Source organism: Pseudochaenichthys georgianus, chromosome 17, assembly GCF_902827115.2.
Source record: "Pseudochaenichthys georgianus chromosome 17, fPseGeo1.2, whole genome shotgun sequence".
Classification (NCBI taxonomy): Eukaryota; Metazoa; Chordata; class Actinopteri; order Perciformes; family Channichthyidae; genus Pseudochaenichthys; species Pseudochaenichthys georgianus.
In genome coordinates this window covers 18803549-18826461 of record NC_047519.1, presented here as the reverse complement: position 1 = coordinate 18826461, position 22913 = coordinate 18803549, and the positions used below count along the sequence as shown (strand labels likewise).

Genomic DNA, 22913 nt, shown 5'->3' with positions numbered 1-22913 from the left:
CCCAGGTTATTAATGATCATGCTAGTAATCGGGAGGTTCTAGCTTTAGCACCGCCTGTGTGATTATTTGAACAGGGCCCCTCTGCTTTGTCTTGCCACACACAGGTGATGCTGAGCTCTCCAACTTCCTAAACCACCCGTTTTTTCTCTTGAGCACGTTGTTTGACAAGCTCCGTTTTCGAGGCTTAGATATATGTCAGTGTAATTGATAATCAATTATCACGATGTGTCTGATTAATCGCTCCCTCTGTTCTTTAATGTGCAGGCCACAGGAGTTGGCGTACAAGTATGGCAACCTCAGCGAAGGAGCTTGCAAGCCAGGATACGCAGCAGCCAAGATGACCACCATCTATCCTAAGTGAGAAGGATTTTTGCTTGCATAACAGTGTGGAGATAGATTTGGATCCTTTCTTTAAACTTGCTCTAAGAACTTCACATACAATCACAAGCTTCACACAGTAATCATTCTAATTGGTTGTCAGCGTAGAAAAAGCTAAAACTGTCGGACATACCAAGAAGCATGATGTCACTCCTCAAGCCAACTTGGCCTTAAGGGTTTTGAGTCAGACACAGAGAAACCCACACATTCCTCTCCAATCTTTCCCCGTTTTTATCATGTTTCTATCATCTTCTCCCCGCGACAAAACACTGACTGTGTTCTTGTGACCCCGTTGTTAAACAAAAGCACTTTTGTCACACGAGGACAAGATCTCCCATCTTTCTCATTTCGCAGCGGACAGCCTTCGAGGCTTTCTTCATGAACGGCACCGACCAACTTCCTGTCTTGACTCATCACCAGCTTCCTGCTACACAAACCACACAGTCCACGCAACCCTCATCGAACCCTTTTCTGATGTCATTGGCTTGTTTGAGTTTTCTATTTTTCCACTACTTGCCACCAAACAGCTCAATCTATAGAGCATTGTCCCAGCAGGGGCTAAGCTAGTAGAGGGGCGATTTACAGCATTGTTGAACAATAGTATGTCAAAGCCAGTACAGAACTAGTTATAGGATTTGACTAATTTCTTAGAATTAGTATTGAACGGATGTATCTATTGACTGAGGATGAACAATTACGCTCATAGCTATACAAAATAAAGTAAGAATATTTTCCTTTTCACTTCTTTACATATGGCTCTGTCTCTCTACCTGTTTGATATTCTGGGCCTATATTCTGTTAAAATAAGTTGATCTCAAGTCTTAAGTTAGTCTTTTCAAACCGTATGGCATTATATAATTCAAGTATATATCAAATTCATTGACAAACCAACTTTAAAACATCACCCTCAGCCGTGCACTGTCAGCTATAATGTGCTGCTCAACAAGACGCAAAGCAGTGGAAATGCGCCAGGGCCTCGCCGGCTTAGTGCGGTATAGTTAGGCCCATGGATGTATAATAAGAACTGGATACAGCGTCGGAGGCGGGGTCTCGTTCTTTCCTATGAAAGCTGCTCATTGGCACAGGAAGACAAAATGGCCCAACTTTTGAGAGAGCGAAACGTCACAGATTACCCATCATGCCTGGCTTTCAGAGAAGAATAACCTGTATGTGCGCTCAGAGCATAAGCCCCCGCCCCCCGAGCTCCCACTCTCGGCTCAGTAGAATGTATGGAGGACAGAAAATAAATCTAGATTCGGCTTTTAGTGCATTTTACAACTTTAAGGACCCTAATGATTATAATAAGGGCTATAAAATAGTCCATACTGGGTAGTTTATTTAGTTAAAAAAAAAGTATCCGCTGATTTACAGACGTTTCTTTCCCAATGTTAGTCAATGGGAAAAGTCTTTCTGGTACCCAATGACGTCACGGACTGGATACGGAAATTGTAGTACCGCGTTTGGAAACAACGAATATTTTCATCAGAGTCCGGCGCACTCCTGGGGCTGCTTGGTGCTCTCTTTTCTGACTGGGCTTTGTAGTTTTGAAATGTAATCCTGGATAAACAACGTGGTAGCTGTCCTCTGATTGTCTTGATTGAAGCGAGAGACATTTTTTGTCTTTTTTCCCCCTCCAATACCTGTGTGGGGTTTCGATAAAGGAAGTCAAATGATTCATCTGAAAGGGGATGTAGAGTAATAGCAGTTTCAAAACGATCTTAATTCACCATAATAATCATGGCTTTGAGGATGTTCAGAGTAAGTCACAGTCATCCGCTGGGTCTGACAGTGCGGTTCCCACAGTTCTTTGCAAACAAAGTGAAACTCGTTGTTCTGAGATACTTTCAGATTCATAAAGCTAGTTCTCCATGAATGTCTCTACTGTGATGGCAGACATTGGAGGATCAGCATTAATCCTTTGAAGTTTTGTTTCCTTCATCTCTGTCTGCCTTTTGTGTGCGTTTGTTTTTGTGCGATGCCACAGTCTGTGTTTTGCTGACGATGTTGTTGCTTTTTTGAATAATATTCTCAGTTTTGGTCTTGGTTAATAGTTGCTTCCACATCTCCACAGTGACGTAACCCCTTTTGTTTTCAGAGAGTGATGCAGAAGAGACAACTGTAGTCCTGACTAAAGGGGCAGAAGTGAAAAGAATTCCAGGTAGAGGCACTGAGACCCTGCCCGTTTATGACTGGGTGACTGTCAAACAATTTATTCGGGTGACTTTACACTGGGCTGTTTTATTATTAAAATCATTTATTGGAATAAACATCTCTGCTAACTCAACCATGCAGGGCTATAATTGCTCACCACTATAATATATTTATTTAATTCAAAAATATTTTAGTGCTCAATCACTCATTGACCTTAATTGGAATCTTTCAATATACGTTTGCCATGATAATCTCAAAAACACAATGAGGGTTATTTCTCCTGCATTTGGGCTTTCCACCTTTGAATAAGATTGACAATTGGTAGCTTTAATTCTACCGAGCTGCCTTTTTAATTATACCATCTCCTCCTCTTTCTCTGTAATGTCAGACTTTTGCAGTTGGCTTTAATTTCAAGTCCTTTGCTGCCATGACAGGCTGAGCTCAAACGGTGCTAACTGACCATTTTGTGTTTCAGAGTTGGAAACGGAAATCACCGGGGGACGAATAGTAGGCTCAGGTACATCTGCAGGCCCACCAACCGAACCCCCACTCATCTAATTCTCCCGCAACCCTTTAAAGGAAAATAACAAAACCTCTTTTAAAACCCTGCGATACTTCAGCAGCCACATTTGGCTTGAAAAGCTAGTCATTTGCATCCAACAGTTACTATCGGGGAAATAATTCAAAGTCAAATCTGACTCAACATCTGCTCAGCTCTTTCTCCACATGAAGTGTGATACAACACTGCCCTCTGTTGTCCTGGCTCAGTAACAAAATGGTTGGCAAGTGAAGTAGTCTGCAGGCGTTTTGATGCATAATACTGTTTCCACACAACAACATTTGTGTTACTGGTTAGGACCCTGCCGCTTTGATTTCTCCTAAGCTGCTGCCTCGGCTTGGCCCTCTGGCTGCTTTATGCTTCTCAACAGAAACATGGTACACACACACACACACACACACACACACACACACACACACACACACACACACACCACACACACACACACACACACACACACACACACACACACACACACACACACACACACACACACACACACACACACACACACACACACACACACACACACACACACACACACACACACACACACACACACACACACACACACACACACACACACACACACACACACACACTTGCTCTTCTTGGCTGCTATGGCTAAGTCCCAATCCTCCAGGGCAGTGCTTGGATCCTTCCCTAACCAGCCGTCACGCATTCCCATTGTTTTTTTCTTTATCTTTCTCCTCCAGCTTCTCTGTGAAGACAAGATCCGCAACCACAGGAGTAATACCACGCTCTTCCTACTTTCAACTAATGCCCATCTTAAACGTAGCCTTCGTCATGCTAATCACAGCATTTTACTGACAGAAATTCATATAACTTGTTAGCACTTTTCTGATCTATAAGTATCATTATAGAATACACGACATAGATACTCAATCGATAACATTGAGAATAACGTTCTAATCTCCCCATACATATTTACCTCTGTGCTTCTCTGTCTTCTACCTTAACGCTTCACCAGGCACCTATTGGTCGCCCCTTTGGTTGTCTATAGGTGATCTCTAACTTCTTTTTTTCTAACTTTATTTTCAACAGATTGTTTTGGCTGGCTTCTCCCTAATCGCGCTTGTTTTTCTTTCCTCACAAATCCTTAATTCTAATGCTTTGTTTTCTTTTACATTCGCCATTTTGTTTTCCCCTGTGAGCGATGCACAGGTTGTTTACAACTACAGCCAATGAGCTGATAGTTGAAAACGATGTACATTGGATGAGCAGTACTAATTTTCCGACTATATAACGTTTTCAGATGCCGTGCTTTCTATCTTTGTAGATCTGTGCGATAATTTCTATCTTTGTCTGTCTTTTTCCAGTGTATGATAAGCAGGGCTTTCTGCTGCAGCTGGACACAAAACTGTGAGTACATGTCTTTCGAGAAAACATTTCTGCCATTTCAAATATGGTATATTTATCACCTAATATATTTAGAGCAGTTGAATCCCCAGTTGCACTTTGACTCCATTAATTTGGATTTGTTTAACAGCTTGCTCCACTGAATACTTATTCATGCCACTTCTAGTTGATCGATTGGAAACATGAAAACGTAAACCTTCAACCAATGAATCTTTAGTTTTTTTTTTTTTTTTAAATAAACATACATCAGTTCATTGGTGTTCTAACCAAAACCTGGTGACAAATGCACACGCTTAATTTGTGCTCTGAGTAATACATAGGAAGATTTGTGGACATTGAGATGTGGTTGGTCTTTTTCCCCTTTTTATTCCAAACCGGCTGTGGTTTGTCAGGCTGAGAACATGCTACGTTGAGTCATTACCCAGCTGTCATTGTGTCAGCGTGTCTGTTGATATGTCTATAATTCCCTGAATTGGTTTGACACTCTGACTCTAAACTGCCACGATAAGGCCCTCCCATTAGCATGCAGGCAACAATCGTAATGCTCCCCTCACCACCCCGACTCTCACACGGCACATCTGTCCACACTCTGCACCCCCACTGTAAGCACTGCGTCAGCACACACGTTAGGGTGGTTTTCACATGGCTTCAGTTTATCTAATACTGCTCCTTACATTATATCTACAGTCTCATTCATTACTCCGTTAGAGCACATGTGTAAAATGGGGCAATCCATCTTAAAACTCTTTATTAGTTTTTGTGAGTTGTAATTCCTGCTGATAGCCTTCATTCCTAACAAACCACATACCAACTTAAGGCCAAGCTTTATTGTAGCATACTTAAAAATATTAATTTAGTGCAGAAGAGTTTCAAATTTGTGCACAAGCCCTCTGCCAACTCTGATTGCAAGGCAACTTCAACAAAAGGCAATTCAAAGTGCTTTACAAAATTGAAAAGCGTTAAGAACAAGAGCTTTAACAAAAAGTGTAGCGAAATCACTACAAAATGGCTTTTAAAAACAGTCATTAAACAAGCTAATATAGAGTAATACAGCTATAAAATACATGAATGAAAGTTACAGTGCATACATAGTTCAATTAAAAGCGGCAAAAAGACAATTCAATTGGGAAGGCCTCACACAGTGCCCTGACTTTGGACTCTCCCCCTTCTCCCTGTTTATTTGAACTAGATTCATGGCCTTCCCCAGGTTATTAATGATCATGCTAGTAATCGGGAGGTTCTAGCTTTAGCACCGCCTGTGTGATTATTTGAACAGGGCCCCTCTGCTTTGTCTTGCCACACACAGGTGATGCTGAGCTCTCCAACTTCCTAAACCACCCGTTTTTCTCTTGAGCACGTTGTTTGACAAGCTCCGTTTTCGAGGCTTAGATATATGTCAGTGTAATTGATAATCAATTATCACGATGTGTCTGATTAATCGCTCCCTCTGTTCTTTAATGTGCAGGCCACAGGAGTTGGCGTACAAGTATGGCAACCTCAGCGAAGGAGCTTGCAAGCCAGGATACGCAGCAGCCAAGATGACCACCATCTATCCTAAGTGAGAAGGATTTTTGCTTGCATAACAGTGTGGAGATAGATTTGGATCCTTTCTTTAAACTTGCTCTAAGAACTTCACATACAATCACAAGCTTCACACAGTAATCATTCTAATTGGTTGTCAGCGTAGAAAAAGCTAAAACTGTCGGACATACCAAGAAGCATGATGTCACTCCTCAAGCCAACTTGGCCTTAAGGGTTTTGAGTCAGACACAGAGAAACCCACACATTCCTCTCCAATCTTTCCCCGTTTTTATCATGTTTCTATCATCTTCTCCCCGCGACAAAACACTGACTGTGTTCTTGTGACCCCGTTGTTAAACAAAAGCACTTTTGTCACACGAGGACAAGATCTCCCATCTTTCTCATTTCGCAGCGGACAGCCTTCGAGGCTTTCTTCATGAACGGCACCGACCAACTTCCTGTCTTGACTCATCACCAGCTTCCTGCTACACAAACCACACAGTCCACGCAACCCTCATCAACCCTTTTCTGATGTCATTGGCTTGTTTGAGTTTTCTATTTTCCACTACTTGCCACCAAACAGCTCAATCTATAGAGCATTGTCCCAGCAGGGGCTAAGCTAGTAGAGGGGCGATTTACAGCATTGTTGAACAATAGTATGTCAAAGCCAGTACAGAACTAGTTATAGGATTTGACTAATTTCTTAGAATTAGTATTGAACGGATGTATCTATTGACTGAGGATGAACAATTACGCTCATAGCTATACAAAATAAAGTAAAGAATATTTTCCTTTTCACTTCTTTACATATGGCTCTGTCTCTCTACCTGTTTGATATTCTGGCCTAATATTCTGTTAAAATAAGTTGATCTCAAAGTCTTAAGTTAGTCTTTTCAAACCGTATGGCATTATATATTCAGTATATATCAAATTCATTGACAAACCAACTTTAAAACATCACCCTCAGCCGTGCACTGTCAGCTATAATGTGCTGCTCAACAAGACGCAAAGCAGTGGAAATGCGCCAGGGCCTCGCCCGGCTTAGTGCGGTATAGTTAGGCCCATGGATGTATAATAAGAACTGGATACAGCGTCGGAGGCGGGGTCTCGTTCTTTCCTATGAAAGCTGCTCATTGGCACAGGAAGACAAAATGGCCCAACTTTTGAGAGAGCGAAACGTCACAGATTACCCATCATGCCTGGCTTTCAGAGAAGAATAACCTGTATGTGCGCTCAGAGCATAAGCCCCGCCCCCCGAGCTCCCACTCTCGGCTCAGTAGAATGTATGGAGACAGAAAATAAATCTAGATTCGGCTTTTAGTGCATTTTACAACTTTAAGGACCTAATGATTATAATAAGGGCTATAAAATAGTCCATACTGGGTAGTTTATTTAGTTAAAAAAAAAGTATCCGCTGATTTACAGACGTTTCTTTCCCAATGTTAGTCAATGGGAAAAAGTCTTTCTGGACCCAATGACGTCACGGACTGATACGGAAATTGTAGTACCGCCGTTTGGAAACAACGAATATTTTCATCAGAGTCCGGCGCACTTCCTGGGGGCTTGCTTGGTAGGCCAGGCTTGAGTATGCTGCGTTTCCATTACAGTTTAGTAGCTGGGGCAATAACTATAGTAACGCAGTGTAGGCGGAGCCGTGACGTCATCTTCAATGCGAACCACAGAAAACCAACATCAGCCGTTAGCTGTTAGCATTCAGAGCTCACTGCTCCTCATATCTGTTCAGAAACTAGACAAAAGTTAAAGGGGACCGATCATGCACTTTAGTACGTCTTTTATATAGGAATATGTGTCCCCGACACAGATTTGAAATATCTCTGACGTCAGAAACGAGGAGCTCCACCTATATGGGCAACTCTCCACCTATCAGGAGGAGACAGCCACGGCCATTGCCGTTCGAAAGCGCTGGAGACGCTGTAGTACATATGCCAGGCCTGTAAGTGTCGCTGTAGTCTGCCACAAAAGCAGCGAAGAAGACTTCTCAGATTCAGCCCTTGCAAAAACAGGGCTAAAAAAGAGCAAATAGAGCGAAATGAGGCATGGCTAAAATGCATGATCTGTTTGGTATTTTGAAAAAAAAACTTCGCAGGCATGTTTTATATAGGTATGGCCCTACAATATTATTCAAATATAGCATGATAAGTCCACTTTAAACAAGTAAAAACCACAGACTGTCTGTGTCATGGCGAATACAGTCGCTGGTTTATTTATGTCTGTATAGGCCGTTGTTGTGAGTGTGGACGGTCGGAGCATATACTGTTAGCTTAGCCGATCTCCATTCAGAAAACACGCATTTTAAAAGGTTTTTCGCCTGCCATCTTGTCCATGGGAGCCTGCCTGCAGGCGCCAGTCTCAGGACACATCCACTCTCAGGACAGGAAGTGCATGCACACTAAAAATTACAAAAGCCACTTTCCTAACAGGAAATACACGCAAATACTAAATAAAATCGTACTGACACTTATTTTATTTATATATATATATATATATATATATGTGATATATATATATATATATATATATATATATATATATATATATATATATATATATATATATATATATATATGTGTATATAATATATATATATATATATATATATATATATATGTGGTATATATATATATATATATATGTGTATATATATATATATATACATATGTGTATATATATATATATTAATGCTGTCAAAATTATCGTGTTAACGGCGGTAATTAATTTTTTGAATTAATTGCGTTAAAATATTTTAACGCATGTGCAGAATGGCCCGCTGGGGTAGGCTACACCCATACCAAGAAATGGCTTAGCCCCACCATGAAAAATGATGTTAAAGTAAGCAAAATACTTGGTTGGTGGCCAACTCGCGCCGAGAATTGCACTGACAGCAGTTAGTAAGATTGATTTCAGCAGCCACTTGTCTGGAAATACCGAAGACCAGAAACGGGTTTGAAAACTTTTGTCATGTAGTGATCGTCTTCCCAATAGAACATCTTTGATAATATCTTCTGGCCAATCAGAATCAAGATAACGGCGTGGTGTTGTTGCAGGAAGTCCCGACGGAGAATACTTTTGCTGTAGTACAGGGATCTGAAATGCGTACCGTCACTTGTGCCACAAAGCGCATTTGCGTACCGACGTACTTGTGAAGCTTTTCCAGAAGGCGGTTAGATCACCGGACGACAGAGTCGGTCTCCGTGTGCACAGACAGGGCTGCTGTTAACGTCGGTCTGTACAACGGAATTGTGCCAAAACTACGCCAACCGGCTGCGGAGGGAGACTCCCCCCCCCTTCACTGGAGAACTGCGCTAAAACAGCTGATCACAACGTTCACACTCTGTGGTCACGAAGTACTCCACTAGCAGCCCCCCCCGTCGACTTTCCTGAAGTACTCCCCCGTTGATAGAAATCAACACGTAATGAATGATTGATAGGTGTGTGGGCTGTCTTTCATTTTGACACACAGAACAATGTTATAATAAACATACATACTGTGTTAAATGGATATATCCGCCTTCTTTCATTTATCTTTCTATTCCCACAACAATATACATAAAGAAATGGCATATGTTGGACATAGGTCGAATGGTGATTAATCATGATTAATTAATTTTTAAGCTGTGATTAATCTGATTAAAAATGTTAATCCTTTGACAGCCCTAATATATATATATAAATATATATATGTGTGTGTATATATATATATATATATATATATATATATATATATAAATAGGGACACCTTGTATTGTTTACTCTCAGTACAGCACCACTTTCCGAACAGGAAATGCACGCTAATACAAAATCCCGGGAACCTCCACCCCGCTGCGGGACCCGTGGTGGGACCCCTAAGTCAGACGGTGCGTCTTGGTCATGCTTCATATCGGCCGGCCCGGGAAGGAAGAGACACGCAGAGTGGGGGAAGTCCCCCACCCCAACGCAGCACACCCTCCCGGCCCGGCCATCAGAGTCGAACCCGCAGTTCAGAGGAACCGATCGCCAGAGCACCGGCACTAGGCCGGGCCGGTGGACGCCCTCCGATGGTGGGTCGCATTTGCCATTGAGAGGAGAAGAGAAAAATGCAACAAAAATTATCAAAATCCGTTAATATATGGGTGAGTGGGGGGGGAAACGGCTGGACACAGGCTGTGGGGGGACACCCGAGACTGGCCAATGTCCCCAGTAGAAGGAACCAGGTGAAATGGCCAAAAGAAATAAGGGGAAAAGTGAAAAAAAGTGTAAAAAAGTAAAATAGGCACTCGTGAGGCGGGCAGAGTCCCCTGTCAACTCCCGTTACATTCCTCCATGGTGTCGTTTGAGCGAAAAATGGCTAAGTTAACTTTTACGAGAACCAGATAGGGGGGGTCAAAAGGGCTTGACCAAGGCCGACCCAAAGTGCATGGTGAGCGGACTCATCACCTCCGTGAGGAATCTCCATTGTGATTTGAAAACTAACATCAGACGAGTCCTTCGGGGGGCGGGGAAAAAAAACGCGTTCGTCAGGATCGTCACTTCCTGTCCTGAGAGTGGAGCCTGCACCGGAACTGTCCTGAGAGTGGAGGCCTGCAGGCAGACCCCTCTCGTCTTGTCTGCAGACTTGTCAAAGCATTAATTCATGGTTTTTACTAACCGGTATCAGTATGTTGTTACTTCGGCATCATTTTGAAACATGTATTACAATTAAATCACTGTAAAATATGTTCATTTTGTTGTAGTTGTAGCCCCCTTGCCAGCGATTCTCTCACTAATTTAGCATATTCAGCCCGGTTGTTGGCCCGGAAAGAACCTGGATTTTGGAGAGCCAGAAAAACTGTGAAACAGTACTCGTTAGCCGGAACTACCCCTGGTGGAAACGCAACAAAAAACGGGCCGGGTTTGGCACGGCACGCTTAAACCGTGCTACGCGCTGCAGTGGAAATGCGCCATTAGTGGAAATGCGCCATTAGTGGACTGCCCTCTACCTATACGAGAAGCTACGTGTTAACAATGTCCTCCCTCTTAATGACTTCCTCTAATCAGCCGCACGTGTCGGATCAAAGTTCTGCACAACAACGAGCCTCCACTGGGAGCCCGCTGATTACCACCACCTTCAACCCAGTCACACATAGGTCAATGAGCACAATTAATGCAGCGCTTGGGGTATACGTGTTTGTACGAACGAGTGTTAGTGTATGGTAGAACCTACACAACCCGAGCAGTTTGTGATTAATCACGTCCTGTGTGAAAAGGAGTCAACCAATTAACATCTTGTTTGTTCACTCCGTCTGCATTGTATGTTTACATGGCCATAACCATTTTTAAAAGTCCTTGTTAGCATTTTGTTTGAATAGGTGTGGCCCAGAGTTCAGCCGTTAGAGAAAACCTACTTAACCTCTCGCAGTGAGGTCCGCTTATGGCCCTCCCTCTAATCATCTCCTGCTTCCTCCATGTTTGTCTTCTCTGAAGCCCTCTGCCCTGCAGAATCCAATTTATTGTCCACCCCTCCCCTCCGCTTTACCCAAAACTGTTTGTATTGAAGCCCTAAATCAAGTGTTAGCAGTGAACTTGAAGAGGCACGGTTATGAAAATATTGCCCGTGAGAGATAGACCTAGCAAAGGAAATGAGCACAATGCGTCCGTGCCTGTTGGCTGTTTTGGGAGCCCTCTCTTTTGATCCAACAACAGGCAGCCCCCTGTCTCTCTGCTCTCTCAGGATGTCAGTGACTGACTGTCAGTCAGGGCTCAGTGACTTGCAGTGGTCCTGTGTTATTTATAGCCACCTCTGGCCTCAAAAGTCTTGGGTTGAATGAATCTCCATTTGTTTTGGCAGGACAGACGTCTCTGAGTGGTTGTGCCCCTGTTGGGTGATGTGAGGAGGAGATAACGCCCTCTCCCCTTGTGTCATCCCTCTACTTTCATGCTTTAAACCTGGAGGATGATGAGGGTATCAAGGACCGATTAGGGTGCTCGGAAGAGCTTTAAGCTAACGGGAAGGCTTCCCAATGATGTCGTCCATGTTTGGTCATTCACAGCTCACATGTATTTCTTGTAAACCCATGGAGGTATTATGGGAACGAGCTCTCCATGATTCCTGCTGAGAAACAAGGGAGTGTGATCCGTCCTGATTCCAGTTAGAAATGCCATTGCATTGTTATTGCATAAGAAGCCTTAATTTATGGTTGGTGTTAGAAAGAACCGCCATGCGAGTATGTTTGTGTGTGTGCAATTATTATGTCTCTGCTAGTCTGGGTTCAGCTAATCTCTGTGCAACTGTCTTCTATTATAAACAAAATAATGAAACCCAGCTCAATAGATGTCTCTGAGGCGCCTAGCATTGTCTTTTCTGTGTGTCTCCTGATTGATTATTTAGGTCTGACAAGGAAAGGCAAAGAGCTTTATGCATGTTAACGTTAGACAAGAGACAACGGAAGAGGCTGTCTCCCCCCCCCCCCCCCCCTCCAGCTTTACAGCAGGTCATAAAAACACACATTCATCCTGGAGCCACACTTGCAGAAGTGGCACGTAGCCCAGTATTCGGGTCGCAGGCGTGACTAAGAGGAAATTGATTATTTTGATTTCAGAGCTGAAATGAATCAAAGAGGGACACACACGCACTTATACAGACACACAGGATGAGGAAGAGGCATTGCTGGAAGTAGCCTTTCATGGGGCGTTAAGAACACCGTTACAGACGTGTCTTTGAATGTAAAACTCAATTCGTTTTTTAATGTGGCAGAAGTTTAACTTGCCTGTTCTTTGTCATGAGTGAAAATAAACCTCACTTCGAACACTCACAGTTTGTATAAACAGTCAAATCATTTGAGGAAAAGCATTCTGGCAGGAGTATGATGTCCCAGCAGATTTATTGAAACCAAGTGTCAGCTGTGATTTAGGCCTGGGTGGAGAGGTGATGGTGATGCACTGCAGCAACTCTGTCACTCCTCCGCTCAGTTTTTGAGCTTTTTTTACTCATGTGCGCGCGCACACACACACACACACACACACACACACACACACACACACACAACACACACACACACACACACACACACAACACACACACACACACCACACACACACACACACACACACACACACACACACACACACACACACACACACACACACACACACACACACACACACAGTTGTTTTTATGACTAGCAGGAAAGGTGGGGATGCCATTCGATCAATGACAGTGGAACAAGGGATTTAATGTATCATGTTATGGCTTAAACGTTACCACAGTCAATATAGCTACTGTTCAAGGTGGAGCTGGTTTCATAAAGAGGAGCAAAGGTATGCGAGGGAACGCACAACAACAAATAATAACTTCCCTTTCTCCTTCCTTTCCTGCGTCTCTTTGCAGGTTCATGAAACCAGCACCCATGTTTCTTGATCGAAACTTCAAACTTCTTGCAAAAGTCAGCAATTACTTACCTCCGTTTGGATTCAAAACACAAGGTAAGAATGGTTCTGGCTATCTGTTGCCTTCTGTTTGTGATATCTACTGTACTATCTACTGTATTTGTTTAACAATGCCTCAAAGGATGTTGCCTATACAATACAATTACTAGTATTAGATTTGATCCGGTGTGCTTAAAAGCTCAGAAGTGTTGATACAGGAGTTTGACATCGGCTGTGTGTTACAGTATGTTGTGCCTGCGATGCCTGGCAATCTCAGAGTAATAAAACACCTGATTGAGTTGGCACCAAGCCCAGATTTGTGTGTTTTTTAATATTGCCCAGATGATTTACAGTTTTATCAAACAAGTCCAATATTTGTATTTAAGTAAGGGCTGCCAATCTTGTTCCCGTATCCTTATTCATCAGCTGGCTTCCCCTACTCTATCTACGTGTCGTCATTGTAAATTGTGAGACTGTTAAACAAAACTGTGAACGTCTCTTATGAGGCAGGTTTTCTATAGTCTAATGTTTCCCACTGAAATTCATTTTGTTGCTTCTTTGAAAAGATTGTGAGTAGCTATTCAGAAGTATGAAATCAAGCTGGTTATGTTGTCCAAATACCTGCTCTGTTTAAACTCTCCCCAAGGTTTCACGCTGATGGTTCAGCTGCTTGGAATGCCAGTGTCACCACTTAGCACTTTCCATTATTTGTCATCGTTGCAGGGCTGATGCCTTTGGCAGAATATAATCTGCCTAAGGTTTCAGTTCGTTACTCTGCCTTATCATAAATTAAGAGTAAGTGAGACATGTCATCCATTACGGTGTAATTGAACTCACGTGCAGTATTTGCCAAATGTATGCTATCACGAAAACAAAATGGGACAGGGTTTGCTTTGAAGCTGAGATGTCAGATGAAATGGCTAAACACTAAACAGTGCAAGGAATTTGTTGTGTTATTGTATTGCATTTTGGATCCAATTCCTGGTTGGCTAAATACTCAAAATTGTAAAAAACATGATGCTAGCTTTTCTCATATCAAGCCTTTTATCGGTCGTCACACTTTTTTATTAGCAAAGAAGCAAACAGAGAGGCAGCAGGCACATTCATTTAGTAATGTTTCTTTAGTTAATGTCATTTCTGCAGCTGCTGTCTGTCTTGATCAAACATCACTTTTTGAGTGATAAGAAACATGGTCTCTGTAGCACCTCTTGGTCTGAGTGGGACTGTGCGGGTTTTTTTTTATTCAAGTAATGAAGTGAGAGTGGAGACTCTTTAAACTAGAAAAAGGATCTGATCGACTCTTCAGCTAAATGATCTCAATCAGGACCTTCAGTTTTGTGAGTTAGTAGCAGAGTCAGTGCAATTAGTTACAGCTGTTTATTGAAGATGTCAGATACATTTCACTAACCTTCAAATGTTGCTCACCTTTGAAACTAACCTGCTATATATTATATTAAATGGATGTTTTACTTTGGACAGTTATAAGCCTCAAACTCTGACTCTGCTGGTTCTATAACCTTCTGACGTAAATCTTAAGTTCTCTTAATAAAGTGTAAAATGTATGGCCCTTAGTGATATTCATTTGTTTCTTAGATTAATTCTATCTTTGGACCAGGGAACACGTCCGTCTCCCAACACTCCAGCTTTAATGTTTTCCACACACACTGCGTTGTACTTGTTCCCTGACTTAACACACTCCAGCACTTCAGATATCAAACCCGAACACAATGCCATGGGAACTGAAGAGATAACATTACACTGACTTCAGTGACATGCTCTGCCACATATTTTCCAATACTTAGAAGCTACAGTGAATGTTACCCTTTGTGCTCTGTGCAAGTTCTCCGCTGTCACATGAACACACACAGACACACACACAGTTGAGTTGCTATCAAAAGAGCACACCTGTGTGAGTGTTTACACCTGGTTTCTGTTTTTCTCCATGGACTTGCCATGGCACTGGGGTTTCCCTTTAGTGGTACTCATGTGGAGAGAGGATACGTGTGATCCTGAATAGAACGCCACAAAGGATTCCAAATTGGAACATGGAGTGGCGGAGGTGGACGGGGGCAGGAGATTTATTTTTTACTTTTTATTTTGCCATGAGGTATCTTTGGCTCTGCATCACCACATCGTCAACATTAAAGCTGCTTTGATTCGGTCTCAGAGAAAGAAAATAACGTCAGCTCTGCAGGATGCCAGTCAGCCACTGAACAGTCACTTTGAGTAATAGGCTATATTTTACACCAACTGTTATTTTGGTTTTGTTACTTTTTATAAAATGAAACAAATGATATCTCTTCATCCAAAGAGAACTTTAAGTAAATAAATAAAAAATAATCAGGCAGGCAAAGGATTATACAGAAAATGAATTGACTCCAATATATTTGGAGAAAATCAACATTTGGCTAAAGAGATGTAGCTAACGGAAATAAGCCTTTATGCATTATTTCCTTCTAGCAGTTGTTGAGTGCAATGTTTTATTTATTTTGATTAATAATTATAGGAGTTTGATGTTATTGCCACTGCTTCTTTCTTTTGTGTAACATGAGACAAGAGTCTCTGAGTACATTCATAAAACCACTGTTAAATATATGAAATAGTCACCACAAAAAAACAACAACATTTGCTTAATTTCAGCAGGGTCTTGAGTATTGAACCTAAATGTCTTTTCAATAACAGTTTCTCTTAAATGATCAGCAGATCGATGAATCATATTTCTGGGCAATTGGGTTTTCACTGTGGAACGCGATTGTTTCAGTCTCAATTTCCCCCAAACTGAAGTCCCAAACATACTTAGAATTAGTAAGGATGCAACATGGTCCAGCCAGAAAGATGTTGAAAAGTGCTACCATATTGTATTTAACGTTTTTCGGCGTACAAAGTTCAAATAAAGACTGTACCACTTTGGTCCCTACAGATATGTTTTCAAGATTTAGTTATCAGTATCTTTGATAAACAAGTCAACAACACCAGTCAAAATTATAGATGTTTCCTATTTTTAACCATGGCAGTTGATGCTGAGTAAAAGGTCTACCAAAGAGCAGCTCTGACAAATATCTCCCGCTATCATCACAATATTCAATTCTATTGTTTAGACTACACTCTTCCAACAATGTGTCTGTGTTTATGTATCACAAGATGCTTCCTACCTTCCACTGTTACCACTAAAGATTTTTGCCATTTCAAGAGTTCCTTGTTGGACCACAGTCTGAACCTACAGCCATTCGTCTTCGGCTCTACCAGGAGACATACTTCGCTGAAATGTTTACCCCGGGTACTTAGCTTCCATGTCGTCCTCTGGAAGAGAGTCCTGTCCATTGTGATTTTTCACTTTTCACCCGCTTGGATCCAGGTGTGGTCCTCGGCGTGTGTTTATGCTGTTCGGGGTGATGCTTGATGCCAGACATCGACACCACATCCAAACAATGGGCTGTTGCCTCTGCTCGCCTCTCCTCGGCAGGTTAATCATTAGGATCGTTAGCCCGGGTGAAATATGCTGCAATATGTCTCTCAAACTGCTCTGAGGCCCCCAGTCCAAACTCTCGTTCTCCCTCTGCCTTGACTCTCACTTTTTCTGGTTTCTCTCGGCCCCCCTTTGCAGACTGTGCTATATGGTGATTATATTAAGTGAAGTAGAGAGAGCCATAAAAATGCCTTTAACTTTTATTAAATGTGACACAGGGAGATTTCTTTTCATGCAATAAATAGAATATAATTGATTTGGAATAGAAAACCTTTATTGTCATTGTACTTAAATATACAACGAAAAATAAAGGACGGATGATTAACTGCTATAATTAAATCCAAAGACAACCCTTCTTTGGTGCTTCCGCATTACTGCAAACGTAACTTGGATCAAAGAGAGAAACAACTGTAATGGATTCTACACATTTTGGACGTCGCGATGATGAATTAAAAGCATGAGGCCTAAAAATGGTCAGGAGGGGGGGGAGAAATACATGTAATATCTAATACAGGAAGCATGAGTCGAGCAGCATGCCCCGTAGAACATGGCAGGAATGCGCGCTATGGCCTAAACATCCCCGATTCTCACCCTGCGATCAGAGGGGTGCTGGCCGCGCAGGGAGACGAGCTCCACATCGCCCACTTAACCAGGAGAATGTGCTTGTTTGAAAACAGCATTCCTCCCTGAGTGCTTTTTATGGGAGGAGTTTCTACACACACACACACACACACACACACACACACACACACACACACACACACACACCACACACACACACACACACACACACACACACACACACACACACAACACACACACACACACACACCCACACACACACACACACACACAACACACACAACACACACACGGCACACGCGCATACCATCCCAAACCCTATGTCTGTTTCTACCAGATCCACTCCCCTCAAGAACACAACAGCTTTCTTCCCTCCATCATCCCATCAGCACTACTTCTGTGGTGCTGATTGGTCGCTCCTTATCTGTGGACTGAATAAAACGGAGAGAGGAAGTTCTCTCCTCCAAAGGTCTTCAAGACCACCTAGATTGCTTTATTTCTAGTGGTATGTCAAAGTCCTTGGCAAGGAGGACATTCCCTCACTTGTCTTTTCTCATTTTCATTATTAAGTCCATAAGGAGTGCTTAAGGAAACACCTGCATTTGGCATTAGTTGTACCAAGTCTCCAATTCATTGCCAAGAAAGCAATTATTCACCAATATATAAATACACCGACTGCTGCGGAGAAGAAATGACCTGTTTAAGTATTTATTTTTGGCACGCTCATGTAAGAACTGAAGGTGACATGTGATCTGAATTGTCCTCTCACCATGGATGCTCATTTTTTCCTTTCCTCTGCAGAGAAAGTCATAGACAGCATTCTCACTGCCACAAAATATTATGGACTCGGGGAGCATCTGGACAGGTAATTGTTGCTGCTCACCCAACATCGTCTATCCATCACTTCTTTATGTTACTAACGTCTGACCCTGCTTCCCCGTAGTCTCAGCTGTAAAAGATGCATCATTGTGGCAACGGGGGAATCCTGTTCAACAAGTCTCTGGGCTCCCGTATAGATGAATACGATGTCGTAGTGAGGTGAGAATATATATTATATATCTTGTTTATTTGATACTGTCAGTCATGCACAACCCTCAGAATATTTTGCACATAAAGCTACCCAGCTTTCCACATTTCGTTACAATACTGCACATTTTATTATATTTTTCCGAGTCATCTTATACTGTACGTAATTTTTGTAATATTTCTCTATATTCTAGTGTTATGATCATTTAAAAAAATTTATATTTTGTATAATTGTTTTACTTTTGGGTCGTTTTTCTTAAGCTTTATCTTTAACTGTGTTTATGTTTGCACCATATAAATCAAAGCTAATTCCTTTACACAGCTTTCCGCTTTTAGTTTAATATTCCACATTTTATTTTATTATCCCGAGTATTATGTCATATATATTTTTTTTAATATTTTCGTATAATTGATAAAAATGTTGGTCGTTGTCTTACAATTTATCTAGTTTAACTGTGTTTATGTATGGACCATATACATCAAGGGAAATTCCTTGTACGTATTAACCTACTTGGCAAAAAATTGCTTCGAATATGAATGTTTCAGCAATTTGTCGCCATACACATTGTGGAAACACTACAATAGGGATACTCACTCTCTGCCGATCGATCGGTGCTCTCTAAAAATGACGATCGCGAGAGACGATCGCATGACGTAAAATGATGACGTAAAATGATGACGTAAGATTACATGACACTTTTCTCTCTGTGCGCGGGCAAAACAAGCTACGCCAAAATGGCTTCACCGGTCTGGCAATATTTGAAGGTGTCAGAAAAAGACAATAAAATAGCGGTATGCAACGTGTGTGAAGCAGAAATCCTGCAGCTCCACCCGCTGTGACGGACCGGTGAGCGGAGCGAAACACACGCTAACGGCCCGTCCACACAGCGGCGCGCGTTGAAAGCTTCACCATTAACTTTGAATGGGGTGACGTCACTTTTCGCCAAACTGCATTGTGGGAAGCGGAGCTTTGCTCGTTGCAAAAGTTGAGCAATGTTCAACTTTTGAAGCCTCGCAGAACGTAACGGCCCGTCCACACAGCGGCGTGCGTTGAAGCTTGCCGGCGGGCGTGTCTGAAACTCGACCAACAACCAATCACATAAATCTCTCGCCACTGACACACAAGAAGCGGCTTGATTGGCTAGAGCTTGTACTGGCATATGATTCGATTGGCTGACGCTTCTGCCGAGGCGTCAAAAGTTGAACATTGCTCAACTTTTGCAGCGAGCCACGCCAGCAAAGCTCCGCATCGCTTCCCACAATGTAGTTTGGCGAATGGTGAAGCGTCAACGCACGCCGCTGTGTGGACGGGCCGTAAGAATTAGACCTAACACACTTAGCTATTTTATCTACCTCTGGAACTAGCTAAACTAGTTATAAATATATGTATTACTCACTGTCGGCTCGCTCATTACTGGATCAGTGAGCTGCATGAGACGATACTGACAGGCTGTCGGGAGAGGGGGAGAGAGGAAAAGAGAGCGCTTCCGCTAATTTCTCCCGTGTTATTATCCAAAGTTAATGTAAACTTGAATAATGTACTTCATTTGAATGTAATAATTATGTTGGTTGTTGTTTGTGGAAGCGCCAGTGAATGAGCCCCATTAACTGAGTTTTAAACATCACTTTAAATGGAAGATCCCCATAGGCCCCGCCCACTCGATGTGGGGCCGATACTGATTCCGGCGATCGGAGCATCCCTGCTATACACAAGGCAACACTTTACCAATATGTGAATGAACAACAGTTGATAAATAAAAAGAGAAAACATCCCAGGTGCTTAACTTCTGTGCCATGGGCTTTTTGAACCCACATCCCAGTCACTAAGACATTGTTTTGTTGTGCTGGCAGGTTGAATGAAGCCCCGGTAAAAGGTTACCGCAAAGACGTGGGGACCAAAACCACCATTAGGATTACCTATCCAGAGGGAGCGATCCAGAAGAGCGACAACTATGAAAAAGACTCCCTTTTTGTTTTTTCCGCTTTCAAACCCCTGGATTTCAAGTGGCTCCGACAGATGGTCTTCAAGGAGAAACTGGTAAGGATTCTTCTTTTTAAATCATTAAAGGATAAAGAGAAAATGGTGAACACATTAAACATGAATGAACACAACCCTGATATAATCAGAATGATGACTCGCAGCACTGCGTCTCATCAGCTGTCTTCCTCATTCAGCATTCTTCCACATTATGTCTGTGTTGGACCTGCGCTCACGGAATTACACTTTAGAGAATTTCTATTTCTGAATTTTTGAGTTATGTGTTTTGTTTTAGCAGATCATATCGTTCCAACCCCAGATCACATTCTGTACATTCCTTCCTGTGGAAATATAAGCCGTTTCGTAAATAATTTGAGAAGACGACTTGAATCTAAACTAGATAATGCAGTGTTTTAGATGGTTTGCTTTTCTGTGGAAAGGATAGTTGTATACGAGTTATGTTGTCTTCTTTCTCCGGCACCCGAGTAGATTTTCTTCATTATCCTTTGTCGTTTTCTCATCAATAATAATAATACTGATTATTTCTTAACCTGTTCTCTCACATTTTTTGATTAATTTACCTAAAAAATACATGACCATGACTCAAAAATACAAAATATTCTCAGTGAACTGGCCTCTTAATCTCGAGGGTCAGACTGAATGACAGAGCGGGCTTATCTTTTTTAAGTACAAAAGGCTTGTCCGTCCTTTTTATATCCATTGTCACAAAAAAAGCTCCTATAAGCACTCCCATTTGTTCTTGTTGAACAGTCTCTAGTATCACTAGTGAGGTTGTTTTGGGTCTATTCAACTCCAGGATGGCAGGAGTACTCAGTTAAAGCTCTTTATGAAATAAAAAAAGCATTTTAATAAAATGTTTTATACATGGAAGGACCATACTAGTGTCTTGCTTTAGTCCATTTACTAGAGCTGACTGTTTTCAAAAGAGTGCTTAATATCTTTAACGTTTTATTTCAAACCATACCTCTTCCAATTTATCTTAATGACATATTGGTTTCCCAGTCAATTAAAAATATTAAATGTAGTAAAAATAACCTTACGGTTTTTGAATTGTCGGCAAATGGGCTGAACCATTTAAAAACATATTCCTAAAGGTCCATACAGGCAGAATAGCTAAACTAATTGACCCCTTTCTTCGTGAGGGATGCCTCCGTCTAATATGGCAAACGAGAATTCAAGAAAAATGCTTTATTTTCCAGCAAGCTGTGTGACTTTAGGGAAGCAGCTGCCAGCTGGGGATTTCACAAGGTGACATTTGTCATAATCGTATGAGTGAGGGAAACGGGGAGAAAGGAAATATAGTGGAAAGCACAATACTGTTATAATAGGCGATGGAAAGGGCAGCTCAACCAAGAAATGGTGTGAAGCTGGATTAAAGGTTGAAAGAATGGAAGGAAGCTAGATGGAAAGGATCATGTGAAATGGGGTAAAGGGATAATAGCTGAGGAAAAGAAAATGAGCAGTGGAAGGTAATAGTAAAGTAAAACAGAGGAAAATAGCTTGGCTGGCTGATGGCCCCTTCGGCCTTTGATAGGGCCCAGATTTGTCTGGTGTGTCAGAAAGAGAGGACAGTGGAAATGGCTGCCCGGGATAATTGATCCGGCGCCTGACTCAGCCCTCTTTGATCTGCGGAGGAAGGAAGAATGTTTCTCATGGGTTAAAAATCAGGGAACAAAAAAAAAGTCAGTGTTGTTTGGTCAGAGCCTTGATGATAACATGGAAGAAGAGAACTGACATGTGCAAGGACCCAAGCGGACCTATTGATAGTTTTCCACAATAGGTAGACAATGAACATTCGTGTCGTACATACATAGAAACGTCACACACATACCAACAACAGTTTTTACCCCACATACTAAGACTCTAATGGCAATGTTGGTCAGTTGCTTAAATGTTCTGTGTTGCCTTTTCTACCCTGTTACTTTTGCCCTTAGATATTCTGTTAAAGTATAGGTGCGATTTGTTGTATCAGATGGTTTGTGGACTACTGTATGTCCAAGTATTTATTTTATAACGGTAATGAATGCATTTTGTTGTAGGGCTGCAGCTAATGTTCTTTTACATATCGATTCATCTGCAGCTTGTTTTAATAATTAATTGTTTAGTCTATACTAGGGATGGGAATTTGAAAGCAAATGTATATTCGAATATTCGACCCCCCAAAAACGGTTAACCGGTTAACCGAAATGTACACATCCTATAAAAAAAAAAAATGGTAAAAAAAATTTTCAGGATTTTTTTTTTGGGATTTTTTTTTTTTTTTACCCAATTTCTTTTCAATATTTTTTTTTAAATACATACATGTTCAAATAAGTGTAGAAGCCACGTCGAATTTGTCAAATGTATTGAACTGGTGATCACAGTTTGAAGGCATGGAGGCGATTCACAATCAGGCCAGCTGTAGAGAAGACCCTCTCAGCTGGAATGCAGGTTGCGGTATAGAGAACCGC

The 22913-nt window shown here is 41.8% G+C and overlaps 1 protein-coding gene across 1 annotated transcript in view; it reads left to right on the top strand.

Annotated features, from left to right (window-relative positions):
- The window catches only part of st3gal3b (ST3 beta-galactoside alpha-2,3-sialyltransferase 3b), a 57598-nt gene that overhangs the window by 12683 nt on the left and 22002 nt on the right, over positions 1–22913 (top strand). The window contains 9 exon segments of the mRNA XM_034104156.2: positions 2474–2536; positions 3005–3046; positions 4429–4471; positions 5934–6026; positions 13353–13447; positions 18240–18303; positions 18382–18404; positions 18407–18476; positions 20316–20502. Of these exon segments, the coding sequence (XP_033960047.1) occupies positions 2474–2536; positions 3005–3046; positions 4429–4471; positions 5934–6026; positions 13353–13447; positions 18240–18303; positions 18382–18404; positions 18407–18476; positions 20316–20502 (680 nt within the window).